Source organism: Rhodamnia argentea, chromosome 10, assembly GCF_020921035.1.
Source record: "Rhodamnia argentea isolate NSW1041297 chromosome 10, ASM2092103v1, whole genome shotgun sequence".
In the NCBI taxonomy this organism is placed as follows: domain Eukaryota; kingdom Viridiplantae; phylum Streptophyta; class Magnoliopsida; order Myrtales; family Myrtaceae; genus Rhodamnia; species Rhodamnia argentea.
Window position 1 is genome coordinate 8730588 of NC_063159.1, and position 22882 is coordinate 8753469.

The following is a 22882-nucleotide window of genomic DNA, read 5'->3' on the forward strand; positions in this document are numbered from 1 at the left end:
TTCGTGTAAAAACATGCAATTTTAGCTCATACGTGGTCACATGAATGCGCAATTTAAATTGACCGACAGACCAAACAATTTGGGGCGATTAACCTCTAATCGAACCCCCACGGCAATCAACGACCAAACTAGCACTCACGGCCAACAATTCAATAATTCAATTAGTCAATTGCAGCCAATCAATTATTAATCCCAATTTCAATTCCAATTGCGCACTCGTCTCTGACCTATCGCTCGCTCGCGATCAATCAATGCAAACAATCAATTCAATCGATCAATCTAATAATTAAGCATGAAATCCTAACTAATTAGACTAACTTAACCAATTAGGGTCATTGAACCTAAACCAAATTTCTAACCTAAACCAGCCATAATCGAGCTATCTAAATACCTAATAATCTAATTAAACTAATCCGAACGCAATTAGCGTCCTAACCAAGAGTTAGGGGCTAACTCACAAATTTAACTAGCTCGGGCAGTCTCAACTCGAGCGGCGGCGACACGAACTCGGCCCGGCCCAACAACGATCGGCGACTCTTGAAAATTCCTTGGCACGAACTTTGAGACCGGTGTCGAAAATTACTGTTCACCGTCGGAATTACTGTTCACGGCCGGCGGCGGTACTATTCACGCCGGTAACGTTTCACGAGTACTGTTCACGAAACATTGTTCACTGATTCTTGTTCACCCGGTATTGTTTACCGAATACTGTTCACCCGAACACTGTTTACCCGAACGGAAAATTTTGGCTCCGCGCTCGGGACGACAGCGAGGCTGCGATTCCGGCGGGCTGAGTTGGAGGTCGCTGCTGCGGGGCGGCAACGGCGGCTCGGCGATTCGCGGCGAAGGAGGCTCGGGGAGTGACGGACGACGGAGGTGGCTCGCGGGCTCGGGTAGAGGCATGGAGTCGGGGCTGCAGGGCGCGACCGGAGGGGTTGGCTCACGGCGGCTGGAGCTCGAGCGGAAGAGAGAGAGGAGACGTCGGGGTCTAGCTCAGCCGTTGGAGGAGGACTCGATGGCCGCTCGTGGGGGTGGACGGTGGTGACAGCGACGACGGGTGAGGAGCTCGAGCTCGAGCAGCGGCACGACGGTTGGTGATTGTAAGCCGAGGCGGTGGTCGGGCGTCGACTGCCTAACAACCAGGAAGGAAGAATAAGAAGAAGAAGAAGACCAAAGAAGAAGAAGATGAACAGGAGGAGGGAAAGGGCTTGTCGCGCACGAGGAAAGAGGAAGGAGAAGGAAGAAGGAGGAAAAATCAAGTGGGGGAGAGGTCTGATCACATGGCAGAAAAAGGAAAAAGGGGGAAAGAAAGAGAGAGAGAGAGAGCACGTGGAAGGTGGGGGAGGAAAAAGGAAGAGAGAGAAGATGATGGTGATGGGTTGGTGGGAGATGGATGGGATGGAGGACAAGTGGGGCCCACTTGGGGGTTTAAATAATTTTGTCTCTAGCAAATAATTTAGAGGTAAAAGAGTGATTCAATAAATCAAGACTAATCGGATTTTTGGCTCAACCGATTGGGACAGAAATTGGATTTTCACGGGTTAGGTTCGGTCCGGAAAATTGTAGGCACGAGGATTAAAAATCCTAAGTCGTGGCGACCACGGTTTCGAGACCCAATCGAATCCGAACAAAATTTCGGGACTTGTCCAAATTCGTCACTTTCGTCCTTTTGATCCAAAATTTGCACCGACTAAAATTCAATTTTCTTCCCTTTTATTGAATTCGGGCAAATTTACAAACTTCGAATTTCCCGAGCGTCATAACTCCCCCACCTTAGGAAATTTCGTCCCCGAAATTACAGTACAATTACGACTCTTCAAAAAGATACGGGTAGCTACTCTTCATAACTTCCTCGTTCTCCCAAGTAGCTCCTTCGGTCCCATGGTGTTGCCACACCACCTTGAATAGCGGAATCGTCTTGCTCCAGAGCACTTGCTCTTTCCTATCCACAATCCCGACCGGTTGTTCCACGTACGCGGCTCGCTCATCTAGCTCAATTTCTTCATAACTCGGGACATGAGCGGGGTCCGGTTCGTACTTTCTTAACATTGACACGTGGAATACATTATGCACTTGAGCCGGTCTTGGCGGCAATGCAAGACGATATGCCAGATTTCCAATCCGTTCCAAAATCTCAAAAGGCCCAACATATCTAGGGCTCAACTTTCCTTTTTTGCCAAAACGAGATGTCCCTCTCATTGGCGACACCTTCGAAAAAACATGATCGCCCACTTGAAATTCCGGAGGTCTACACCTCCGATCTGCATAGCTCTTCTGGCGACTACGAGCGGTCCTCGGTCTGTCTCTGATCACTTTGACAACTTCCATAGGCTATTGTACTAACTCGGGACCGGTGATTTTCCTTTCGCCTACTTCGTCCCAACAAAGCGGCGTCCCGCACGCTCTGCCATACAATGCCTCGAATGGCGCCATCTTTATGCTCTGCTGAAAACCGTTGTTGTAGGCGAACTCAACCAAATGCAATCGCTCTTCCTAAGCGCCCTTGAAATCTAAGACACGGGCTCTCGGTATATCCTCCAATATCTGAATTGTCCTTTCAGATTGACCATCTATCTGCGGATGATAGGGTGTACTAAATTGAAGCTTCGTTCCCAAAGCGGTGCTGAGACTTTTCCAAAATGTGGTAATGAACTTGGGATCACGATATGAGGTGATCGTCACCGGCACTCCATGCGGTCTCACAATATGCCTCACATACAAATCTGCATATCCGTCCAAGGCGAAGTCTTTTCTTATTGGAATGAAGTGCGCCGACTTCGTCAATCTGTCGACTACAACCCATATTGAATCATGCCCTCTTTGACTTCTTGGCAATCCCATCACGAAGTCCATCGTGATATGCTCCCATTTCCACTCCGGAATCTCCAAAGGCTGTAGCGATCCTCCGGGTTTGCGGTGCTACGCCTTGACTTGCCGACAAGTTAAACACTTAGCCACATGCTTGGCTATATACGCCTTCATACCATTCCACCAATAGTGTTGCTTCAAATTCTGATACATCTTCGTACTACCGGGATGGATACTATAATTGCTACGATGTGCTTCCGATAAGATATCCTCCCTTAAACCGTCATCGATTGGCACAACTAGACGTCCTCTAAACTTTAGTATCCCATCCTCGGCCACTTGAAAATCGACCCTTCGCTTAGCTAAGTCCTCTTGAAGGATCTTCTAAATAGTAGGGTCCGTCATTTGCAGGGTCCTTATTCTAGTACGTACTTCTGGCTCAATTCTCAATGTAGCCACTAGACTCGACAGACGACTTATCTCCAACTTAAAATCTGAGTCTCTCACTTGCTCAAGCGGACGCCATTCACTCATACATAATTGAGCAATCAACGATTTTCTACTCGGGGCATCCGCAACTTTATTCGCCTTGCCCGAATGATACGGAATCTCACAATCATAATCCTTGAGCGGCTCCATCCATCGACGCTGCCTCATGTTCAACTCTTTACGAGAGAACGGGTACTTCAGACTCTGATGATCGGTATATACTTGAAAACTTTCTCCGATCGGATAATGCCTCCAAATCTTCAGGGCGAACACGACCGCAGCCAACTCCGGATCATGCGTTAGATAGTTCAACTCGTGGGGTCTCAAGCGGCGAGACGCATACGCTACTACCCTTCCATGTTGCATTAGCACGCAACCTAGACCTACGAGAGATGCGTCACTATAGATCTCAAATCCTCTAGGACCAGACGGAATAGTCAACACGGGAGCCGTAGTCGCCTTATGCTTAAGCTCTTGAAAACTACGCTCGCACGGGTCTGTCCATTCATATTTCACATCCTTCTTCAACGACTTAGTCATAGGCGAGGCTATAGGCGAGAACTTCTCCACGAATCGCCTATAGTAGCCTGCCAATCCCAAAAAGCTTCTAATCTCGGTCACTGTCGTCGGTCTTGGCCAATCTATGATTGTCTCAATCTTTGATGGATCCACTGCAATTTCCTCACCAGAAACCACGTGGCCTAAGAATGCCCACGAGCCAACCAAAACTCGCACTTACCAAGCTTGGCAAAAAGCTGATGCAATCTCAGAGTCTCCAACACTATCCTCGGGTGTTGTTCATGGTCCTCGGAACTCTTCGAGTACACCGGGATATCGTCTATAAACACAATCACGAAGCGATCCAAGAATTCCTTAAAAACTCTGTTCATCGGGTCCATAAAAGCAGCGGGAGCATTCGTCAGACCAAACGGCATTATTGTGAACTCATAATGTCCATAACGCGTCCTAAATGCCGTCTTCGGTATATCTTCCTTCCCGATCCTCAAGCGATGGTATCCCGTCCGTAGATCAATCTTAGAAAACACCGATGCTCCCCGCAACCGATCGAACGGATCATCAATCCTAGGTAGTGGGTACTTGTTCTTGATCGTCACTTGATTCAACCGCTCGTAGTCTATACACAACCTCATAGACCCGTCCTTCTTCTTGACGAACGATGCGGGTGCTCCCCATGGCAACGCACCGGGGCCGATAAATCTTTTATCCAACGGCTCTTGCATCTGCACCTTCAATTCCTTAAGTTCCGACAACGCCATCCTATACGGCGTCTTAGAGATCGGCTCCGTCCCTAGAGCTAACTCTATCACAAACTCTATTTCTCTTTCCGACGGCGGTCAAGCGAGTTCTTACGGAAAAACGTCCGGAAACTCACATACTACAACAATATCCTCCAATTTCGCTTCCCCAATAGACGTATCCACTACCGCAGCCAAATAACCTTGGCAACCTTTCTCCAATAACCAAGTCGCCTCTAACGATGAGATTACTACAGTCAAGGTTCCTCCTTGATTTTCCACAAATTCAAAAGCGGCCCCATCCAACGGCCTAAATTGAATCGCCTTACGATAGCAATCCATCGTGGTCGTTTGCTTCGTTAACCGGTCCATTCCCACGATCGGATCAAAATCGTACATCTCCGGTACAACCAGATCTATCTCACTCTCATGACCATCCACAACTAGTCTATAGCCGGGACGCCCTCTTGCGGCTATTATGCTATCATTTAAAGGTGTAGACACCTTGACAACCATATCCAAAGGTACCACAATCAACCCAAACAGTCTAACAAATTGATCCGCAACAAAAGAATGCGTAGCACCGGGGTCAAACAAAGCATAAGTTACGCTATCTCGTAGAAGGACCGTACCTGTGACGGTCGGCAAGTCCTTCGCCTCATCTCGGGTGATCGTGAACACTCGTTCTTGCACCTGGGGTCTATTCTGGTAATTCGGTGGCGCGATCCTTCCAACTTGGCCTCCCGGTGGCCTAGCTTGTTGCCTCTACGGGCGGTCTCTCACCAGATGGCCCTGCCGGCCACATCCAAAGCAAACTCCATGCATCGGACACGGAGCGGATCCATGCCTCTGGTTGCACGGGCAACAGACATCATCTCGGTGATGCACCGGCTTACTAATCGCTCCTCGACGATTAGGCGAAACATTGAATCGGTTACCCCGCATCAGCCTCTTTCCTTGCCGAATATCTCTTCTACTCGATGGCGCGAACCGCGATCCGGAAGCGACGACCCTTTCGGTCAAATCCCGCCCAACCATCCGAGTTTTCTCATAGAGATCATTGTAGTCCTTCGGGTTGAATGGTATCGGTACACTCCCGATCTCGGGCTTCAACCCATCTCCGAACCTTCTAGCCTTATCCATAGGGTTTTCAACCGGTCTCGGAGTATACTTAGACAGTTCGACGAATTTGGCTTCATACTGATCAACTGTCATCTAATTTTGACGTTGGCGAAAGAACTCTGCCTTCTTCTGTTCCCTCGCGGTGTCGGAAAAGTACTTTCCATAAAAAGCTCCCACGAAGGCATCCCACGTCGGGATTGTACCCTCGGGAAACACTCTGTCCTTGGTAGCTCTCCACCATGTACTTGCGTTCCCTTGCAAGCGGTACACGGCTAGGGTGACCTTGTCCTCATTGGTACACCTCAAAAAGTCAAAAGCTTTCTCTAGCTCCTCAATCCACGAAGTGGCAGACTCGGGATCTCCGCTCCGAGAGAACTTGGCGGTTTCGGCTTAGAAATTGCTCCACCGGTCTACGAGCTTGGTGCCCATCGTTCACGGCCACGGCTAGCCGAGTCATAGGTGGGGCTCCAGCGGCGGCAGCGGCAGCAGCGGCATTTTGATTCCTCACTTGCTGCCCCATCAAGTCTCCAATAGCTCCCGGAGCTTGCAAAATTCCAGCCATAGTTGGCTCTTGCCCAAGTGGCTCGGCGGCGCGCGGCGCTCTATCTTCCTCCAAAATTTCTCCTATCGACCTGACATGCCTGGTCCAAGGTCCTCGGGGTGCTCTTCTACCATGCTTGCTGATTTTACAGGCAAATTACGGAGTCCCGCATACCCCATAGCAAGCGCGGTCGGAAGGCGGCCCCACCACATGAAGCTCGGAAATCAACAATCACATGCACGACAATCATTAACCCACTAACTATCCCAATTTCAATCGCTCCTTATCACTCCGGGCCAACGACCGGATGGATCAGGCCGACCTTACTCTGATACCACTTTGAGCGGGGATGTCAAGCCCCGACTCTCGAGCTCGCGACATCCCTACCTTACTCGCCTCGGGTCATGAATGATAGCGTCCCGGATAGGCTATCGACCTATAAAATAATGGCGCATGCGGAACGTGCAAATCTCCCGGACAATCAAAACAGCGGGATAGAATAGTAGGAAAATTAACACAATCAATTCATCAAAAACAATTTCATTAAACATCCAAAGCGGACGAATCTTAACCCTAATGAGCTACGGTAAATACGTACAACCCCATACTTCGAGGCGGCTCACTAGGACCTCAAAAGACACAAGGTCGAGTAAGGTTAATCCTTCGTCTACTCCTAAAAATCTTACCACAATCCTCTCGATTCAATGCCCACGGCTTTCGTCATTGCCTGAAAAATTGTTAACCACGACGGGGTGAGAAATTAATCTCGGTGAGCCAACGCTTAAGATTGGTTAGGATGTTGATTCGCTCGGACACCCTAAAAGGCAATCACATCATCATAGAACAAATATTTCAACCACATGCAAGCTTATCCTCTAGGCCACACGTAATGCAATGCGGACTCGACTCAACAGTCAACCAATCAAATCAATTCAGCTCACTACAAAGCATCACGACACTTGTATGCACATGACACCACACGTATTCCATTTATTAACAGATTCGACCCAAAGGTTTAGCACACTAGTCGGTTGGTGCTCTCCTAGCGAGACCGGGCGTCGTCCCTTACTTCCGGCGACGGCGTCTAATAGTCCATGTGACTCCGCTCGACCAACCGGAAGACAATGATTGTCGACACGGCATGGAGCTAACGGGAATCCTAAAAAGGCTTCGGCCCATCACAAGCTGCGACCGGCAAACGTACGGCCAGAAGACAATGATCGACGCGCATCCAGCAACCGGAAGACAATGATTGCCAGGACCGAACGACCGGAAGACAATGATCGTCGGAATTATCCCATTATGTGACCACTCGGGCACTTCGACAACCAGCCAATTCTTTTCTTGGATTTAGGTCAAATACTCATACTCTCATGTTCAAATACTTGGCCCCAAGGCCGTTTTCGTGTAAAAACATGCAATTTTAGCTCATACGTGGTCACATGAATGCGCAATTTAAATTGAGTGACAGACCAAGTAATTTGGGGTGATTAACCTCTAATCGGACCCCCACGGCAATCAACGACCAAACCGGCACTCACGGCCAACAATTCAATAATTCAATTAGTCAATTGCAGCCGGTCAATTATTAATCCCAATTTCAATTTCAATTGCGCACTCGTCTCTGACCTATCGCTCGCTCGCGATCAATCAATGCAAACAATCAATTCAATCGATCAATCTAATAATTAGGCATGAAATCCTAACTAATTAGACTAACTTAACCAATTAGAGCCATTGAACCTAAACCAAATTTCTAACCTAAATCAGCCCTAATCGAGCTATCTAAATATCTAATAATCTAATTAAACTAATCCGAACGCAATTAGCGTCCTAACCAAGAGTTAGGGTCTAACTCACAAATTTAACTAGCTCGGGCAATCTCAACTCGAGCGGCGGCGACACGAACTCGGCCCGGCCCAACAACGATCGACGACTCTTGAAAATTCCTTGGCACGAACTTTGAGACCGGTGTCGAAAATTACTGTTCACCGTCGGAATTACTATTCACGGCCGGCGACGGTACTATTCACGCCGGTAACTGTTCACGAGTACTGTTCACGAAACATTGTTCACTGATTACTGTTCACCCGGTACTGTTTACCGAACACTGTTCACCCGAACACTGTTCACGGCACTGTTCACCCGAACGGAAAATCTTGGCTCCACGCTCGAGACGACGGCGAGGCTGCGATTCCGGCGGGCTGAGTTGGAGGTCGTGGCTGCGGGGCGGCAACGACGGCTCGGGTGTTTGAGGCTCGGCGGTTCGGGGCGAAGGAGGCTCGGGGAGTGATGGACGACGGAGGTGGCTCGCGGGCTCGGGTAGAGGCGTGGAGTCGGGGCTGCAGGGCGCAACCGGAGGGGTTGGCTCCCGGCGGCTGGAGCTCGAGCGGAAGAGAGAGAGGAGACGTCGGGGTTTAGCTCAGCCGTTGGAGGAGGACTCGATGGCCGCTCGTGGGGGTGGACGGTGGTGACAGCGACGACGGGTGAGGAGCTCGAGCTCGAGCAGCGGCACGACGGTTGGTGATTGTAAGCCGAGGCGATGGTCGGGCGTCGACTGCCGAACGACCAGGAAGGAAGAAGATGAAGAAGAAGAAGACCGAAACAGGAGGAGGTAAGGGCTTGTCGCGCACGAGGAAAGAGGAAGGAGAAGGAAGAAGGAGGAAAAGTCAAGTGGGGGAGGGGTCTGATCACATGGCAGAAAAAGGAAAAAGGGGGAAAGAAAGAGAGAGAGGGGGAGAGAGAGAGAGAGAGAGAGAGAGCACGTGGGAGGTGGGGGAGGAAAAAGGAAGAGAGAGAAGATGATGGTGATGAGTTGGTGGGAGATGGATGGGATGGAGGACAAGTGGGGCTCACTTGGGGGTTTAAATAATTTTGTCTCTAGCAAATAATTTAGGGACAAAAGAGTGATTCAATAAATCAGGACTAATCGGATTTTTGGCTTAACCGATTGGGACAGAAATTGGATTTTCACGGGCTAGGTTTCTGTCCGGAAAATTGTAGGCGCGAGGATTAAAAATCCTAAGTCGTGGCGACCACGATTTCGAGACCCAATCGAAACCGAACAAAATTTCAGGACTTGTCCAAATTCGTCTCTTTCGTCCTTTCGATCCAAAATTTGCACCGACTAAAATTCAATTTTCTTCCCTTTTATTAAATTCGGGCAAATTTACAAACTTCGAATTTCCCGAGCGTCGGAAAATCGGTCTTGGGTAACAACGAACCAAAACATCCATTTGGACATTAAATTTACGTAGTTCGATCCGAATGTTGAAACATACGCCTAATAAGAGAGCAGCACAGAATTCTACTATAGAAACAAGCGATATAATGGATATCATAATTACTCGAGTACTCAAATACTCTCTCGGTATTTGCTAGTCCCTTAATTATATCCAATAACTTACTCAGTATTTAGCCTCTCATAATTCCTAGTAAAACTTCACAAAAGGAAATATATAAATTCTAATCACAAGAATTTAACTGGTTAATATGTATAATTGTAACAAGCAAATCCTCCCGAAAAGAACTCTACACAATTCTCCTCAATGCAGTCTGGGAGTTCTCAGACTTCTTCACACTTCTTCTTTTATAGACGAAAGGAAAGCCGAAGGTTAAGAGGAATGCCCACATCACCATTCACTGGCCATCATTGCACCTCATCTTCGCTTTCTAGCTCTTTTTCCTATACAATGAATGCATTTCATACAAGAAAACAAAAGTCAAGAAAGAGGGCAACATCTTCTGGACGTTCAAAGAAGATGATTTCCTTGGACTTTCCTTATTCATTTTTCATGTTCACATGGCCTTTTGCATGGAAGACAAGAGAAAAAGAAGGGAATGCGTTTAATGCAAAGTGGGACACCGTCCTCTTTCATCCATTGCAGTTGCGAGCGTCTCTTCAGCCGCATTCTTTGTTATCGTGTTTATTCGACAGGCTCAAACTCGATTATAGGACGGTCAATTTTGCCATGAACCTTTCAATTTTAAATATTTTGATAACTTACCAAATTTTTTTTTTGTCATAATAACTTGCCAATTTAGTTTTAAACCTTTTACAAATTTACCAATTTGATGACTTGTCAATTTATTCATTTCATTATGACAAAAAAAAAAAAGTATTCATTCCAATCCATTTTAGCGTGAAATAACTAGTGTGAACATTGGCCGACCGTCAATCATGTGACATGATGTAGTCAACGCTTACGTGGATTTTTTTTTTTTTTAGCTTTTTTTTTTTCCCCTTTGGCTTGTGGCTGGTACCCAGCCATGGCCGGCAACCAACCACAAAGGAAGGGCTTGATCGAGTAACCAAAGGGAAATACAATGGGAAAAATGTTTTTTTTTTTTAGAAAATGAAAAAATTATCCATGTAAACATCGACCACATCACGTAGGATGGTCGGCGGCCAATCGATATTCATGTCAGCAATTTCTAATCAAAATTAATTGAAATGGTTAATTAACAAGTCTTTCGGAAGGGACGAAGTGTCAAAAAAGTCATAAATCTATTGCATTAGTACCAATTAAGTCCTAAACCTTTTTTTTGTTCCAATTCAATTCTAAGTTTTTGCATTTGTGACAATTCAGTCCTAAACTTTTTATTGGTGCCGATTCAGTCATAAATCTTTTGCAATTGTGCCAATTTAGTCTTAAATCTTTTGTGTTTATGCCAATTGAGTTAATACGACCAATTTTGATCGAAAATTGCTGACGTAGACGTCAATTGTCCTACGTGGCATGACTAACATTGACTTGGATATTTTTTTCATATTATTCTAATATTTTAAATAATTTTTTAAGCATTTTTTTATTTTTTAAAAAATTATTTAAAATATTAAAAAAATATCCACGTTAGTACCAGCCGTGCCACATAGGACAATTGACGTCCATGCCAGCGATTTTCAGCAAAAATTGGTCTAATTAACTCGATTAGCATAAATACGCAAGATTTATGCCTAAATTGACATCAATTCAAAAGGTTTAGGATTAAATTGGCACAAAAAAAAAAGTTTATGACTGAATTAGCACTAATGCAATAAGTTTAAAACTTTTTTAACACTTTTCCCCTTTCACAAGGTTTCAAACCCAATTGATCAACTTCGAAAAATTTAGGACTAAATTGGTCCAATTAAAAGGTTTAAAATTGAATTGACTAATAATTCTATAACTTTTTGGACAAGTATCCCAACCATATCGGTGTAAACCGAAAAATAGGCAAGTCTAATTTTTTTTTTTTTTTTGGTTGGTTGAAGGACAAGTCTATTTTATTTTATTTTTTTGGTCGAAGGACAAGTCTAATTTTTTTTTTTTTTTTTGGTCAAAAGGGACAAGTCTAATTAAGTTGCTCCTTTTTTGGATTTCGCTCGGGTAAGTCCACTTAGGCCCGTTCAAACTCTACCATTTTCAGTGTGTGTGTGTCTATATATAAAGTCATATCTTTTCCAATCACGGATGTGTCCTAGATCAGAACTTTAAATCGATGATTACAATTTTTCACTACCCCCACTGCATACGCACGTTATCACGCTTGAATCAAGCCGATGACGTGAAGAGCTTACTTCTTAAAAGGCCCAACACTCAAAAAACCTCTAACTTTAGCATTTATGGCAATTATAATTAAAATCATTTTTTGTCTCATAAAAAACCTATTACATTGATGTCAATTCAGTCTTAAACCTTTTTTTAATGAAAATTCAGTCATAAACCTTTTACATTGTTGTCAATCCAGTCCTAAGCCAATACAATATGTTATGACTTTTTTGACATTTATCTTTCTTTTTCGTTGCTTGCTTCCCTACATATTGTCGGGAGATACGGAATCACTCAAGACGGTACATTTCGTATTCTCTTCAAGAGTCAATAGCCCAAAGAATCTCTACACATGAAGATTTTTGGATGAACGATCTAAAATCTCATCATCTCTAGAACCTACTATTTCTAAATTTCGAAGATTCATTGATAAGTTCGGCGAGAAAATTTGAGCCGTGTAAGATTAAGTAACGGTAATTATGGACGGAAAGTTGACAGTGGTAGAATTGGGATACAAGCAAAAGTTTTGGGTTTTTTATGAGACAAAAAAAAATTTCGAATATAATTGAAATATATGCTAAAGTTGAGGATTTTTTTAGATATATTAGATTGGTAGAATTGAGACAAAAGTAAAAGTTTAGGGTTTTTTATGAGACCAAAAAAAAAATTGGATATAATTGTCATAAATGCTAAAGTTTAAGTTTTTTTGGGTATTAGGCCCTTATTAAAAAGTTAAAAGTTGCAGGATTTTTATTTTTATTTTTTCTCCAAAGTTCTTTACTACCACATAAAAAAAATAATTAAAGTTTCAGTGCAAATCAGAGAATTTTCTAATGATTAGATTTTTTTTTATTAGAATCTTCTAATGACGAGAATTTTCTAATGATGGGAATTTTTTTTTTAGTTGGGATGGGAATTCAATTGGCCACTTTGACCACCTTCTTCTTTTTTTCCAAAGAAGTTAGAATAAAAATTTCACCGATGACACAACGGCACACGTAAGCATACATACAGATGACACAATGGCACACGTAAGCATACAACGGCACACGTCGAGAAAATATTGGCAACAGACCAGGTATTGCTGATCTGGTCTCCATGTCCACCCATCATGCCACATGTGTCTGGAACGGGCCCCACCAGTCAGAAAAATTAAAAAAACTCCTCTCTCTCTCCCCTCACGGTCACGGTCACCGTCTCCCTCCCTCTCTTTCTCTCTCTTCAGCCTCCTCTCTGTCTCGTCCGCCTGACTCTTTCTTCTCTGACCTCGAGCCCGAGCCTCCGCCTTTGTCGGCCGCCGTGAAGAGCACGATCGGAGTCTCCGGAAACGGGCGCGCCAGTTGTCGATCTTACAGCTGCCTCGCCCGTGGCCAGCGAACCCAAATTCGAGCTCAAGCGGCCATGGCCGCGAGTCGCAAGTCGAGATCGAGCAGCCACGGCAGAGGCATCCTTGTCGGTTCGTGGCCATGGCCGCCAGATGTCGGGCTTGCAGCATGCTCGCTCGTGGCTTGTCGAACTCCAGAGTGACGGGCTTCGGCTTCTCCTTGAGCGGCTCGAAGGGCGAGAGGTGGCTGAGGACGCCGCCCTTCACGTTCGGATCCGGATCCTCGGGCCACCGGTACACCAACCGCGCCAAGTCTCCGGCGCCGTTGCCCGAGTTGCCTCCCAAGAGATCGGAAGGTGCAGCTCCGGCCAGGGACACCGACGGCCGAATCGGAAAAGCCAGCTCCTCGACCAAATCAAGCACTTGCCCAAGAAACTGCCGAGGTTGGAGAAGAAAGGGGTCGGGCGGACGAGAGAGAGAGAGAGAGGGAGAGAGGAGGGTGAAGAGAGAGAAAGAGACGCGGGGGGAAGAGACGGAGACCGTGACCGTGAGAGGAGAGAGGAGTTTTTCCTTTTTCTGGCTGGTGGGGCCCGTTTCAGACAAGTGTGGCATGATGGGTGGACATGGGGACCACATCAGCAATATCTGATCTGTAGCCAATATTTTCTCGGCACACGTAAGCATACGCGCAGATGACACCGACGGCCGAATCGGAAAAGCCAGCTCCTCGACCAAATCAAGCACTTGCCCAAGAAACTGCCGAGGTTGGAGAAGAAAGGGGTCGGGCGGAGAGAGAGAGAGAGAGAGAGAGAGAGGGAGAGAGGAGGGTGAAGAGAGAGAAAGAGGCGCGGGGGGAAGAGACGGAGACCGTGACCGTGAGAGGAGAGAGGAGTTTTTTCTTTTTCTGGCTGGTGGGGCCCGTTTCAGACAAGTGTGGCATGATGGGTGGACATGGGGACCACATCAGCAATATCTGGTCTGTAGCCAATATTTTCTCGGCACACGTAAGCATACGCGCAGATGACACAACGGCACACGTAAGCAACGTTTGTATACTTCATCTCATCATCTCTTCTATAAATACACGGGCACTACTTGGCTATGTTTGTCACTAACCATATACGAGTATTGAAGGAGAGAGAGAATGGAGAAGGAGAAGAAGATCAATGCTTCAGTTGAAGCGACGAGCAACAAGCAGGTGATATACAGAGAGCCGGTACGAGGTTCCCTGAAGGAGACCCACCTGGGAGTGAGGACGAGCTCGGAGAGATTGAAGGCCGACGAGGATTCCGGGGCCATCGCCGTGAAGAACTTGTACCTGGCTTGCGATCCCTACAACCTCAACCTCATCAAGTTCTCCGCTCAGCTCGGTTCTGTAAGTGCACTCATCTCCCTCCTCGTGGCATTTTCTCAGTTCATCATGCCAACAGTAAGTTAATGCATTTGCACTTACGTTCTGAAAGTATATGACACATTGATGCAGCCCATTCCTGGATATGGAGTAGCTAGAGTCCTGGAATCTGGGCATCCCAACTTCAAGAAAGGCGACTTGGTTTGGGGCATGACCGGATGGGAGGAGTATAGTTTAATTACTGCGCCGGAGAGTTGCTTCAAGATCGAACACACCGATGTTCCTCTGTCTTACTACACCGGCCTCCTGGGTATGCTCCTTAATCATCATCTAGTGTGATATCTCTTTCACTGTTAAATCTCACGACTTGTCTAATTCGTGCAAATCTAAAATTTCCAGGTATGCCGGGCGTGACAGCTTATGCCGGGTTTTTTGAGGTATCGTCTCCTAAGAAAGGAGAGACTGTTTTCATATCGGCCGCGGCGGGAGCCGTCGGTCAGCTTGTTGGTCAGTTTGCAAAGTTGTTGGGATGTTATGTCGTTGGCAGCGCCGGTAGCAAAGAGAAGGTAATCGTCTAGCACTTGTCTAGTGTTTCCTTTCAATGGTTCACCGAAAATGTTTGATTTGGCATCTGCAATATTCACTTTGGTTTCGCACCGAATGACCAGACAATGGTTTGAAATTTAAGTTCATGTTCTCAGAAACTTTTAACTTGATGTTTTGTTGTCGTGAAAAAGGTTGATTTGCTGAAGAACAAGTTCGGATTCGATGATGCTTTCAACTACAAGGAGGAACAGGATCTGGATGCAGTGCTGAAAAGGTGAGCTAAGAATGTAATAACGATGATTAAGCAAATAAGCGACTGATGTACAGGATACAAGATAAACCGACTGGAGTTGACTTTTTTTTGTCTTAAATGTTTAGATGCTTCCCCGAGGGGATCGATGTCTACTTTGACAATGTCGGCGGAAAGATGCTCGATGCGGTGCTGCCCAACATGAAACTTCGTGGTCGAATCACGGTATGTGGAATGATCTCACAGTACAGCCTCGAGCAGCCTGAAGGCGTGCACAACTTGATGAACCTTCTCCTGAAGCGCGTTCGGATGGAAGGTTTCGTGGTGTCTGATCACTATCATCTCTATCCAAAGTTCCTGGAGATGGTATTGCCTCTGATTAGAGAGGGGAAGATTGTGTACATGGAAGACATCGCCGAAGGGCTCAAGAACGGTCCGGCAGCACTTGTCGGGGTGTTCTCCGGTCGCAATGTCGGGAAACAGGTGGTCGTGGTTTCTCGCGAATGAGTCGGCTTTCTGTACTTTTTGGTCGGCATAATCTTTTTTCTTCTCGTGTTTTCGAAGTAGATGTGTCTCTTGTAACGATTCTATTGTTGTGGTTCTTTCTACCGAGTCATCGCCTTCAATAAAACTGGTTTGAGATACCAAATTGTTATGACTACTGCTCCTTTTCAGTGGTTCGCCGTGCTTGTTTTCCGGTAGCTATGTAGGCAAACAGGTGATTGGAGTTTCTCGCCAATGAGTCGCTTACTGTACTTTTCGATGCACATGATCTCTCATGCTTTAGGAAAACAACATATACATGTGGTTCGGGTGGGTGTCTGCTCCTACGGGAGAGATCAACAGGATGATTCAATTATAGCCGGCGAAGACAATATCATAACCGCTCAATTAAAATCACTCATAAGTGTTTTCAGATCCTAAAATGAATCTAAAATCACAAGAATTAATCATAGTAAAGAAGTTAAGCACACTCATTATGCGCACCTGATGCCATTTCTCTATATGAGAGGGCCTTCTGTGTCCTCTACAATAGACAAGGCATAAGCAACACTATTAGAAGTTGCGCTATCTGCATAACTATACCTTTTGTGGTTCTCTAATCCTCTGCAATCTAGATGGGTCGTTGCGGAATACGGCGTCCCTATGAGCTCCATCTCCTAACCAGTGCTATCCTCTACTCTAGGATGACTCGTGCCCTCACCGGCACCGCCCAGGACCTCATCGATATTGACTACATGCCCGTGTCATCTGCGAAGCATCCGCTCGAAACTCCACCTATCCCTCGGTACCATGACCCGTTTTCACTACATATGTCTCCTTGCTACTCGAGAGCCTCATTGATTCATCCAAGGTGCCATTTCTTTCGATGATGAATATGGGCGATTTAGGATCTCAAGTCCGAACACCACAGCCCTGTAAACTTTCCCCTTTGGTGCATAGACTAGGAATACGCACAATTCTGCCTCCCCGACATGGACATAAACAGGGCATCCAAACACTCTCGGGCTCGAGTAATCAGCAGATTCACCGGTTCACGCTTCCTCTAGAATTCGGTAAGACAAGGACAAATGCTAGAGATTTGTTAATCTAGTGATATGCCGAGTTGACTGCCTCAGCCTCGAAATCTTGTGACAAACTTTTGGTCAAGGGCAAATATTAGGTTCTCTCAAGCAAAGTCTTGTTCTACAAATTCATTTTCTGTGGCGCTTCGAGGCACAGTGCCATGGCTGTCTATTCTGTTTTGTCTACATAACTTATCAAACTCACGAGAACAGAACTCTTAGCCTGATATCCATTCTTGATCGGATGCCTCTTCATCCACACTTTTCAGATCATTAATGACTTCATTAAACTCACGTAGGTGATCCCGGATGAAAGTGAAGGAACGTTGTGTCAGGAAAAGTTTCTTCGACAGCGATCCCGACATATACAGCGCTTCAAGTTTCATCCAAACCACAGCTGCACTCGTCTCAATTTGTCTGCCTTTTCTGCAGTTTTCATAATCTTGGATGACTGCTCTCAACACTCTCCATGTTTCTCGCAATTTCACATATTGAAGCGCATTTACTAGACAAACCAGACCAAACTCAACGACAGAACACTTGCATTGTTAAAACTTATGAGCACTTCTTCGGCATCAACGTCGACTTCATCTTGAATAAGGAAAAAGAAGTCTTCTGTGAAACTAATTTCGTTTTCTGCATCATCCTCGATCCTGTTGCCAAGAGTCCACATTGGACTTTCCTAATATGGCCCGAGTTTTCTCGCAATTCAATTATGAATCGAATTTCAAATCATAGCAGAATTACTTCGAGTCACAATCGACATAAAGTGTGATATCCGTATTGTCCGTTTTGATCCGTCCTATACCGAACCTCACGGTTTTGTACAGATGAGCACTTTCTAGGAAGTTACCCATCTTTGGCAGTACCCCGAGCTGAGCACGCTTAACTTCAGAGTTCTAAGGCTAAGTATTGGCTTAGTTTCGCTCTCTCTCTATTAAGTGCATAGTTCGATTCATTTCTTCCCCCTACGCCATCCCATAAGCTTGACGGGAGTCACTCCTTATTTAGGCCCTCTAGCCCTAGCGACCACTCCCCGCCCTCGTTGAACCAGATTGTTCTAGGCTCACCGGTCGGACGAGATCGTTATAGGCCCACCAACTTCTGCTTGTCTCCGAGCCATACACCTAATAGAAGGGGTCGTGCTCTGACACCATATTGTAACATCCAAGATTAACTCACTCAAAGTGTTATCCACTTGACTCGTCACATATCGAGCCTCGTGATTTTTTCCTTTTGGCATACATGTGGTCACCGAGAATTCTCGGGCCCATCTTCGTAGTGCTCCCACTTTAGAGTTCTAAAATTAAGTATCGCTCATACGTCAAAAGGATTCTCTATGAGTTAACTTTTATTTCGCATATATATCCCAGACATAGTCTTCCCCCAATCGATGGGCAATTCGATTCATTCTCGTTCCCTCCACCGTTCTAAAAGCGTGTCATGGGTTGCTCCTTACCCAAGCCCTCTGGCCTCGGCGGCGATCACTCTCCATCCATGTCGGATCGGATAGTCACATAAACTTCCCCGCTTTCCTCTTCCGTGGACGAGCACATGGGAATGTGCCGCTAGTTGCGTGCAAATAAGCCAATCTTTTTGTCCATGTGTTTTATAACAGGATCTTCACTTACCTCTATTCGTTATTATCTTTATGTCGACTACCACATAAAATGACCATAAAAAAAAAAAAAGTCGTCGTCCCCCTCATAAACTGTCCCCACCTCCTGACGTACAATGAATGCGAAACAAAAAGGTCACGTTTTTCTGCCGCGCAACGCTTCTTCACGCGTCCCACGCTCAGCTGAGTCGCTAGGAAACGGTACCGACGTTCGCACTCCACGCCTGCTCATCTTCTCTCTTCTGGGTGTTTCGAGTTCCGTCGAATAGAGCAGCGAAGAGCGATGGCGGGTGAGAATGGGGAGGTGGTGAGGAACAAGCAAGTGATATTCAAGGGCTACGTGAGTGGTTTCCCCAAGGAGACGGACATGGAGGTGCGCGAATCGACCATGAAGTTGCGTCTCCCGGAGGGATCGAACGGCCTCCTTGTGAAAAATCTCTACTTGTCCTGCGATCCTTACATGAGGACCCGCATGGCGAAGCTCGATTTCCTGACTTATGTCGATTCCTTCAGACCTGGTTCGGTGAGCAACCCTGTATCATCTTTTCCTTGTAAAATTCTGTCCCTTTTTCCAAACAACTAGATAGAAAGAGAAAAAGGGTAAATTGGCAGGTAGTGAATAAAATAAGCTCCGAACGTCGGATGATGTGGGTTTTCTCGAGTGTGATATTCTTGTCCTTCTTTAATTTGACCCGTTTGCTTTGGGGATTGATTGTGTTGTTTTAGGCGAAAGTTGTGGGGTGTCAGCTGATGAGTGGTGGATACTATATTAGTTTTCCTGAGTGGAATTTTACATGTTTGACTACTGTTCTGGATTAGGATCTCAGGTTTCTCTAAATTAATAGTCGTGTCAAGTATTAGTTCTCTTTTTGCTTTATGGTGATTATGTCCAATCGTTCTAATCAAAGAATTGTAGCGACTCTGTGCTGTATGTCTATTCATTTCTTTTCCATCATGGTTAAATCTTTTTTGTATCTCTGAACTGTGAGCCAATTGGTGGTGGCTTTGAAAGAGCAGAAATGCGTTGCGATGTCGCTATAAGATTCGGCGAATGTATTGAAGAGCTTAGTGTGTCCAAAGAACCTCACTTATGCTATGTGGCATAGAATTTTACATGTCTCACGTTTGCACGGTCCACATAATCACGGGGTTAAGTGATGCGAGTTGCTTAACATTCCCACTCATGTGTAAGCGTATGAATGGTGACGATAGCTTGCACATGAAATTGGACTCACTAGAATATCAAGTAAACATGGCTCTGGAATAAGCAGAGTTTTGGTCGGATCCTTTAGCATATTGCTTAGGATTCCGATGGATTTCAACTGTTCCTGCTGAGATGTTAAAATTAAAAGGCACTCTTGGCTTGACATCCTTTGTTCTGTTCCACTAGAACCCCTCGTTGCCGCTCTTCTTCTGGGTTTGTTGGAAGTTATTTCAAGTGTTAAGAAAGCTGCATTTTGACTTAACTTACTTCAATATAACTCGAGTTGCAAACTTTAAATTCAGAAAAAAGGTTAAAGTGAAAGGGTCTCTGGTTATTGTAGCGTATTTGATTGGGCAATTGTCTTTATGCCCAACCATTTCTTCTTGGAGGTACAATGTCTTTTTCTGTATGCTAAATTTTTTGCACTTGTATTCTTGAGTATTTAACACATTGATGCAGCCTATTACTGGATATGGAGTAGCTAGAGTTTTGGAATCTGGGCATCCAAACTTCAAGAAAGGCAACTTGCTTTGGGGAATCACTGGATGGGAGGAGTATAGTCTAATTACTGCGCCGGAGACTTGCTTTAAGATTGAACACACCGATGTTCCTCTGTCCTACTATACTGGCCTTCTGGGTATGCTCTTTAATAGTCAAATGTAATCTCTCTTTCGGTGTTAATGAATAAGGAGAATCAGATAGGTAAGATATTGCTTGTAGGGATCTTCATTGTTGATGAGCCTTATGACCTCATTGAATTGTCTGATAGAGCCCTTGCAGGTGTCTTCTCGCGCTGAAAGACATGTGTAAATCGGTTATTTCTAGAGAAATAGTAGCTTTACTTGAGTAGCCATTGCATCTCTCACGGGCTTCCCCTTTGGGCAATAATCACACCATTTGAGATTTTGCCATAGCATAGCACTCCTACTTTCATGCTTCAGCCCTGTGACTTGTCTAATTTCTACAAATTTGAACTTTGCAGGTATGCCAGGCATGACGGCTTATGTCGGGTTTTTCGAGGTATGCTCTCCAAAGAAAGGGGAGACTGTTTTCATATCGGCGGCGGCGGGAGCCGTAGGTCAGCTTGTTGGCCAGTTTGCTAAGTTGTTTGGTTGTTATGTTGTTGGCAGTGCCGGTAGCAGAGAGAAGGTAATCGTATCATGGTTGTCTAGCATTTCCACAAATAGTAAATGTTTAATGAAGTGCATGTTCATGTTCTCATAAACCTTAAAGGCTTAAACAGTCGTCTACTCATGTCGAATTAGATCTAAATGAAGCACTTGAGGTATGATGAGTGCTGTATTCCTCAAACTTGAGAATGCTCAAGAGAGTGATGGCACTGTTGAATGTATACCATCATCATTATTTCACTAACTACAGTCTTATTATAGTCTTTCGAATTTCATTTTATTTAAAGTTATTTTTGCAAAAAAGGTTGATTTGCTGAAGAACAAGCTTGGATTCAACGATGCTTTCAACTACAAGGAGGAACCGGATCTGGATGCAGCACTGAAAAGGTCAGCTATGAGTACCACAATGATGATTTAGCAAATAAGCGACTGCCGCATGGGATATATAACATGGACCCGTTCCTGAAGCTGACTCCAGTTGACTTTTTCTGTTATAAATGTTTAGATGCTTACCCGAGGGGATCGATATCTACTTCGAAAATGTCGGTGGAAAGATGCTTGATGCGGTGCTGCTCAGCATGAAAATTCATGGCCGAATCGCAGCATGTGGAATGATCTCACAGTACAACCTCCAGCAGCCCGAAGGCGTACACAACTTGATGAACGTTGTGTTTAAGGGGATTCGAATGCAAGGTTTCTTGGTGTTCGACTACTATCATCTCTACCCGAAGTTCCTGGAGAAGGTTTTGCCTCAGATAAAAGAGGGAAAGATTGTGTACGTGGAAGACACCGTTGAAGGGCTCGAGAACGGTCCGGCAGCTCTCGTCGGGCTGTTCTCCGGCCGCAATGTCGGGAAACAAGTGGTAGTGGTTTCTCGCGAGTGAGTCAGCTTTATGTGATCGAAATGTGTCTTCTTGTACTGTGTCGTTGCTTTTACATAAGACTGGTTTGACATACTAAATTGTTACGATTAATGCAGAATATGCATGAACAAATAGAACAATTTGAGTAAAAAGTAGATTATTGAAATAAAACTCGAAAATAAAGGATTATCGTGATTATGTCGAAGAATTTTTCTTGGTCATATCTTATTCTTGTGTATGATTGAGTTCCGGTAATCTTTGTGTATGATTGAGTTCCGGTAATCTGTGTATGTGATTTTACATTCCATTTGTTTCGGAGAAGAGAGTAATTCGAAATCACCGCAAAAACAAATCGTCGAAAAATGTTGACATTATTAATGATAATTTATGCCTAATTATTTGCATCATTGACGAAAACATTTTCATTTAATTCATCTGTGGTTATGCAAATTGGATTAGAGTTCTCAATTGTGTCAACCCAGTTGATAGAATTTGTTATAATGAGCTAACTTTTACCAAACCTATTCAAATTGGATTTATTTAGTTTTTATGATCTTTTTGTAGCCATTAACTAAAGAAGAAAGTATTAATCATCATTTCGATTCAATGACATTACGTATCATAAATGTCACTTATCGGGTTGAACCAAATTAGATTCGACCTAAAATGTTTCGAAAGTAAATTTTGGGGCTGGATAGACAAGCCAAATTGAATAATCCCCCAAACGGGTGGGTCTAAGCAGGCTCGAATATCAAAGCTTGTTCCATAAATAGATTTTACCAATTAGTACAAATTTCATAAACTTTGTCTGAACCCACTTATAGTCCTCGCCTCTACTAATTGCCATTAATCTTTCAATCTCGTTAATCATGCACTTAGAAAATCATTGGCGTGCTACATGTAGTGAATCGTCCCTTTTTCTTCCACTTTCTTGGGAAGAGAAAGATCTAGGAAGCTGTATAAACAAGGGCGAAATGGGAAAATAGTAGGGGTGAGCATCCGTCCAGAGTTGACCTTGGATCGTCCCTGGACCGGCCCAATCCAACCGGTCCCAGTCCGGTTCCCAGGCTCAGAGCTATATCGCCTATTCTACTTTTATTTCCTTATTTTTGTTCCTTTATTTATCTATCTTTTAGGTTTCTTCGTTGGTTTTGTGGACGACGCGATCAATATTCTCCATGGAAGTGAGCTCTGAAGATCGAAGGGCGAGTGCCTCGGAAGGTCCGCTCGCTCGTTACGGCTCCAGTGTTTTTCTCCGTATAGTCGAGCGCTCCACAAGTGTTC

At 45.0% G+C, this 22882-nt stretch overlaps 2 protein-coding genes across 2 annotated transcripts; both read left to right on the forward strand.

The window, feature by feature from the left end:
- Window positions 1–14205: 14205 nt before the first annotated feature.
- LOC115739052 (2-alkenal reductase (NADP(+)-dependent)-like) lies at window positions 14206–15781 on the forward strand. The gene is made up of 5 exons (XM_030671909.2): window positions 14206–14446; window positions 14555–14732; window positions 14822–14988; window positions 15160–15242; window positions 15347–15781. Exons 1-5 carry the CDS (start codon window positions 14216–14218, stop codon window positions 15723–15725), a joined length of 1038 nt encoding a protein of 345 aa, XP_030527769.1. The 5' UTR covers window positions 14206–14215; the 3' UTR covers window positions 15726–15781.
- A 2704-nt stretch (window positions 15782–18485) lies between these two features.
- Window positions 18486–21732, forward strand: LOC125312480 (2-alkenal reductase (NADP(+)-dependent)-like). The gene is made up of 5 exons (XM_030671906.2): window positions 18486–18924; window positions 20065–20242; window positions 20588–20754; window positions 21040–21122; window positions 21241–21732. The coding sequence occupies exons 1-5, from the start codon at window positions 18685–18687 to the stop codon at window positions 21617–21619; spliced, it is 1047 nt and encodes a 348-aa protein (XP_030527766.1). The 5' UTR covers window positions 18486–18684; the 3' UTR covers window positions 21620–21732.
- Window positions 21733–22882: the final 1150 nt, after the last annotated feature.

What these genes read in the sequence shown, in the direction of transcription:
- LOC115739052 (XM_030671909.2), top strand. Translation starts at nt 14,216, where the DNA reads ATGGAGAAGGAGAAGAAGATCAATGCTTCAGTTGAAGCGACGAGCAAC. An exon ending in TCTCCGCTCAGCTCGGTTCT is followed by an intron (nt 14,447 to 14,554) that starts GTAAGTGCACTC and finishes ACATTGATGCAG; the next exon opens with CCCATTCCTGGATATGGAGT. An exon ending in GCGCCGGTAGCAAAGAGAAG is followed by an intron (nt 14,989 to 15,159) that starts GTAATCGTCTAG and finishes GTCGTGAAAAAG; the next exon opens with GTTGATTTGCTGAAGAACAA.
- LOC125312480 (XM_030671906.2), top strand. Translation starts at nt 18,685, where the DNA reads ATGGCGGGTGAGAATGGGGAGGTGGTGAGGAACAAGCAAGTGATATTC. An exon ending in ATTCCTTCAGACCTGGTTCG is followed by an intron (nt 18,925 to 20,064) that starts GTGAGCAACCCT and finishes ACATTGATGCAG; the next exon opens with CCTATTACTGGATATGGAGT. An exon ending in GTGCCGGTAGCAGAGAGAAG is followed by an intron (nt 20,755 to 21,039) that starts GTAATCGTATCA and finishes TTTGCAAAAAAG; the next exon opens with GTTGATTTGCTGAAGAACAA.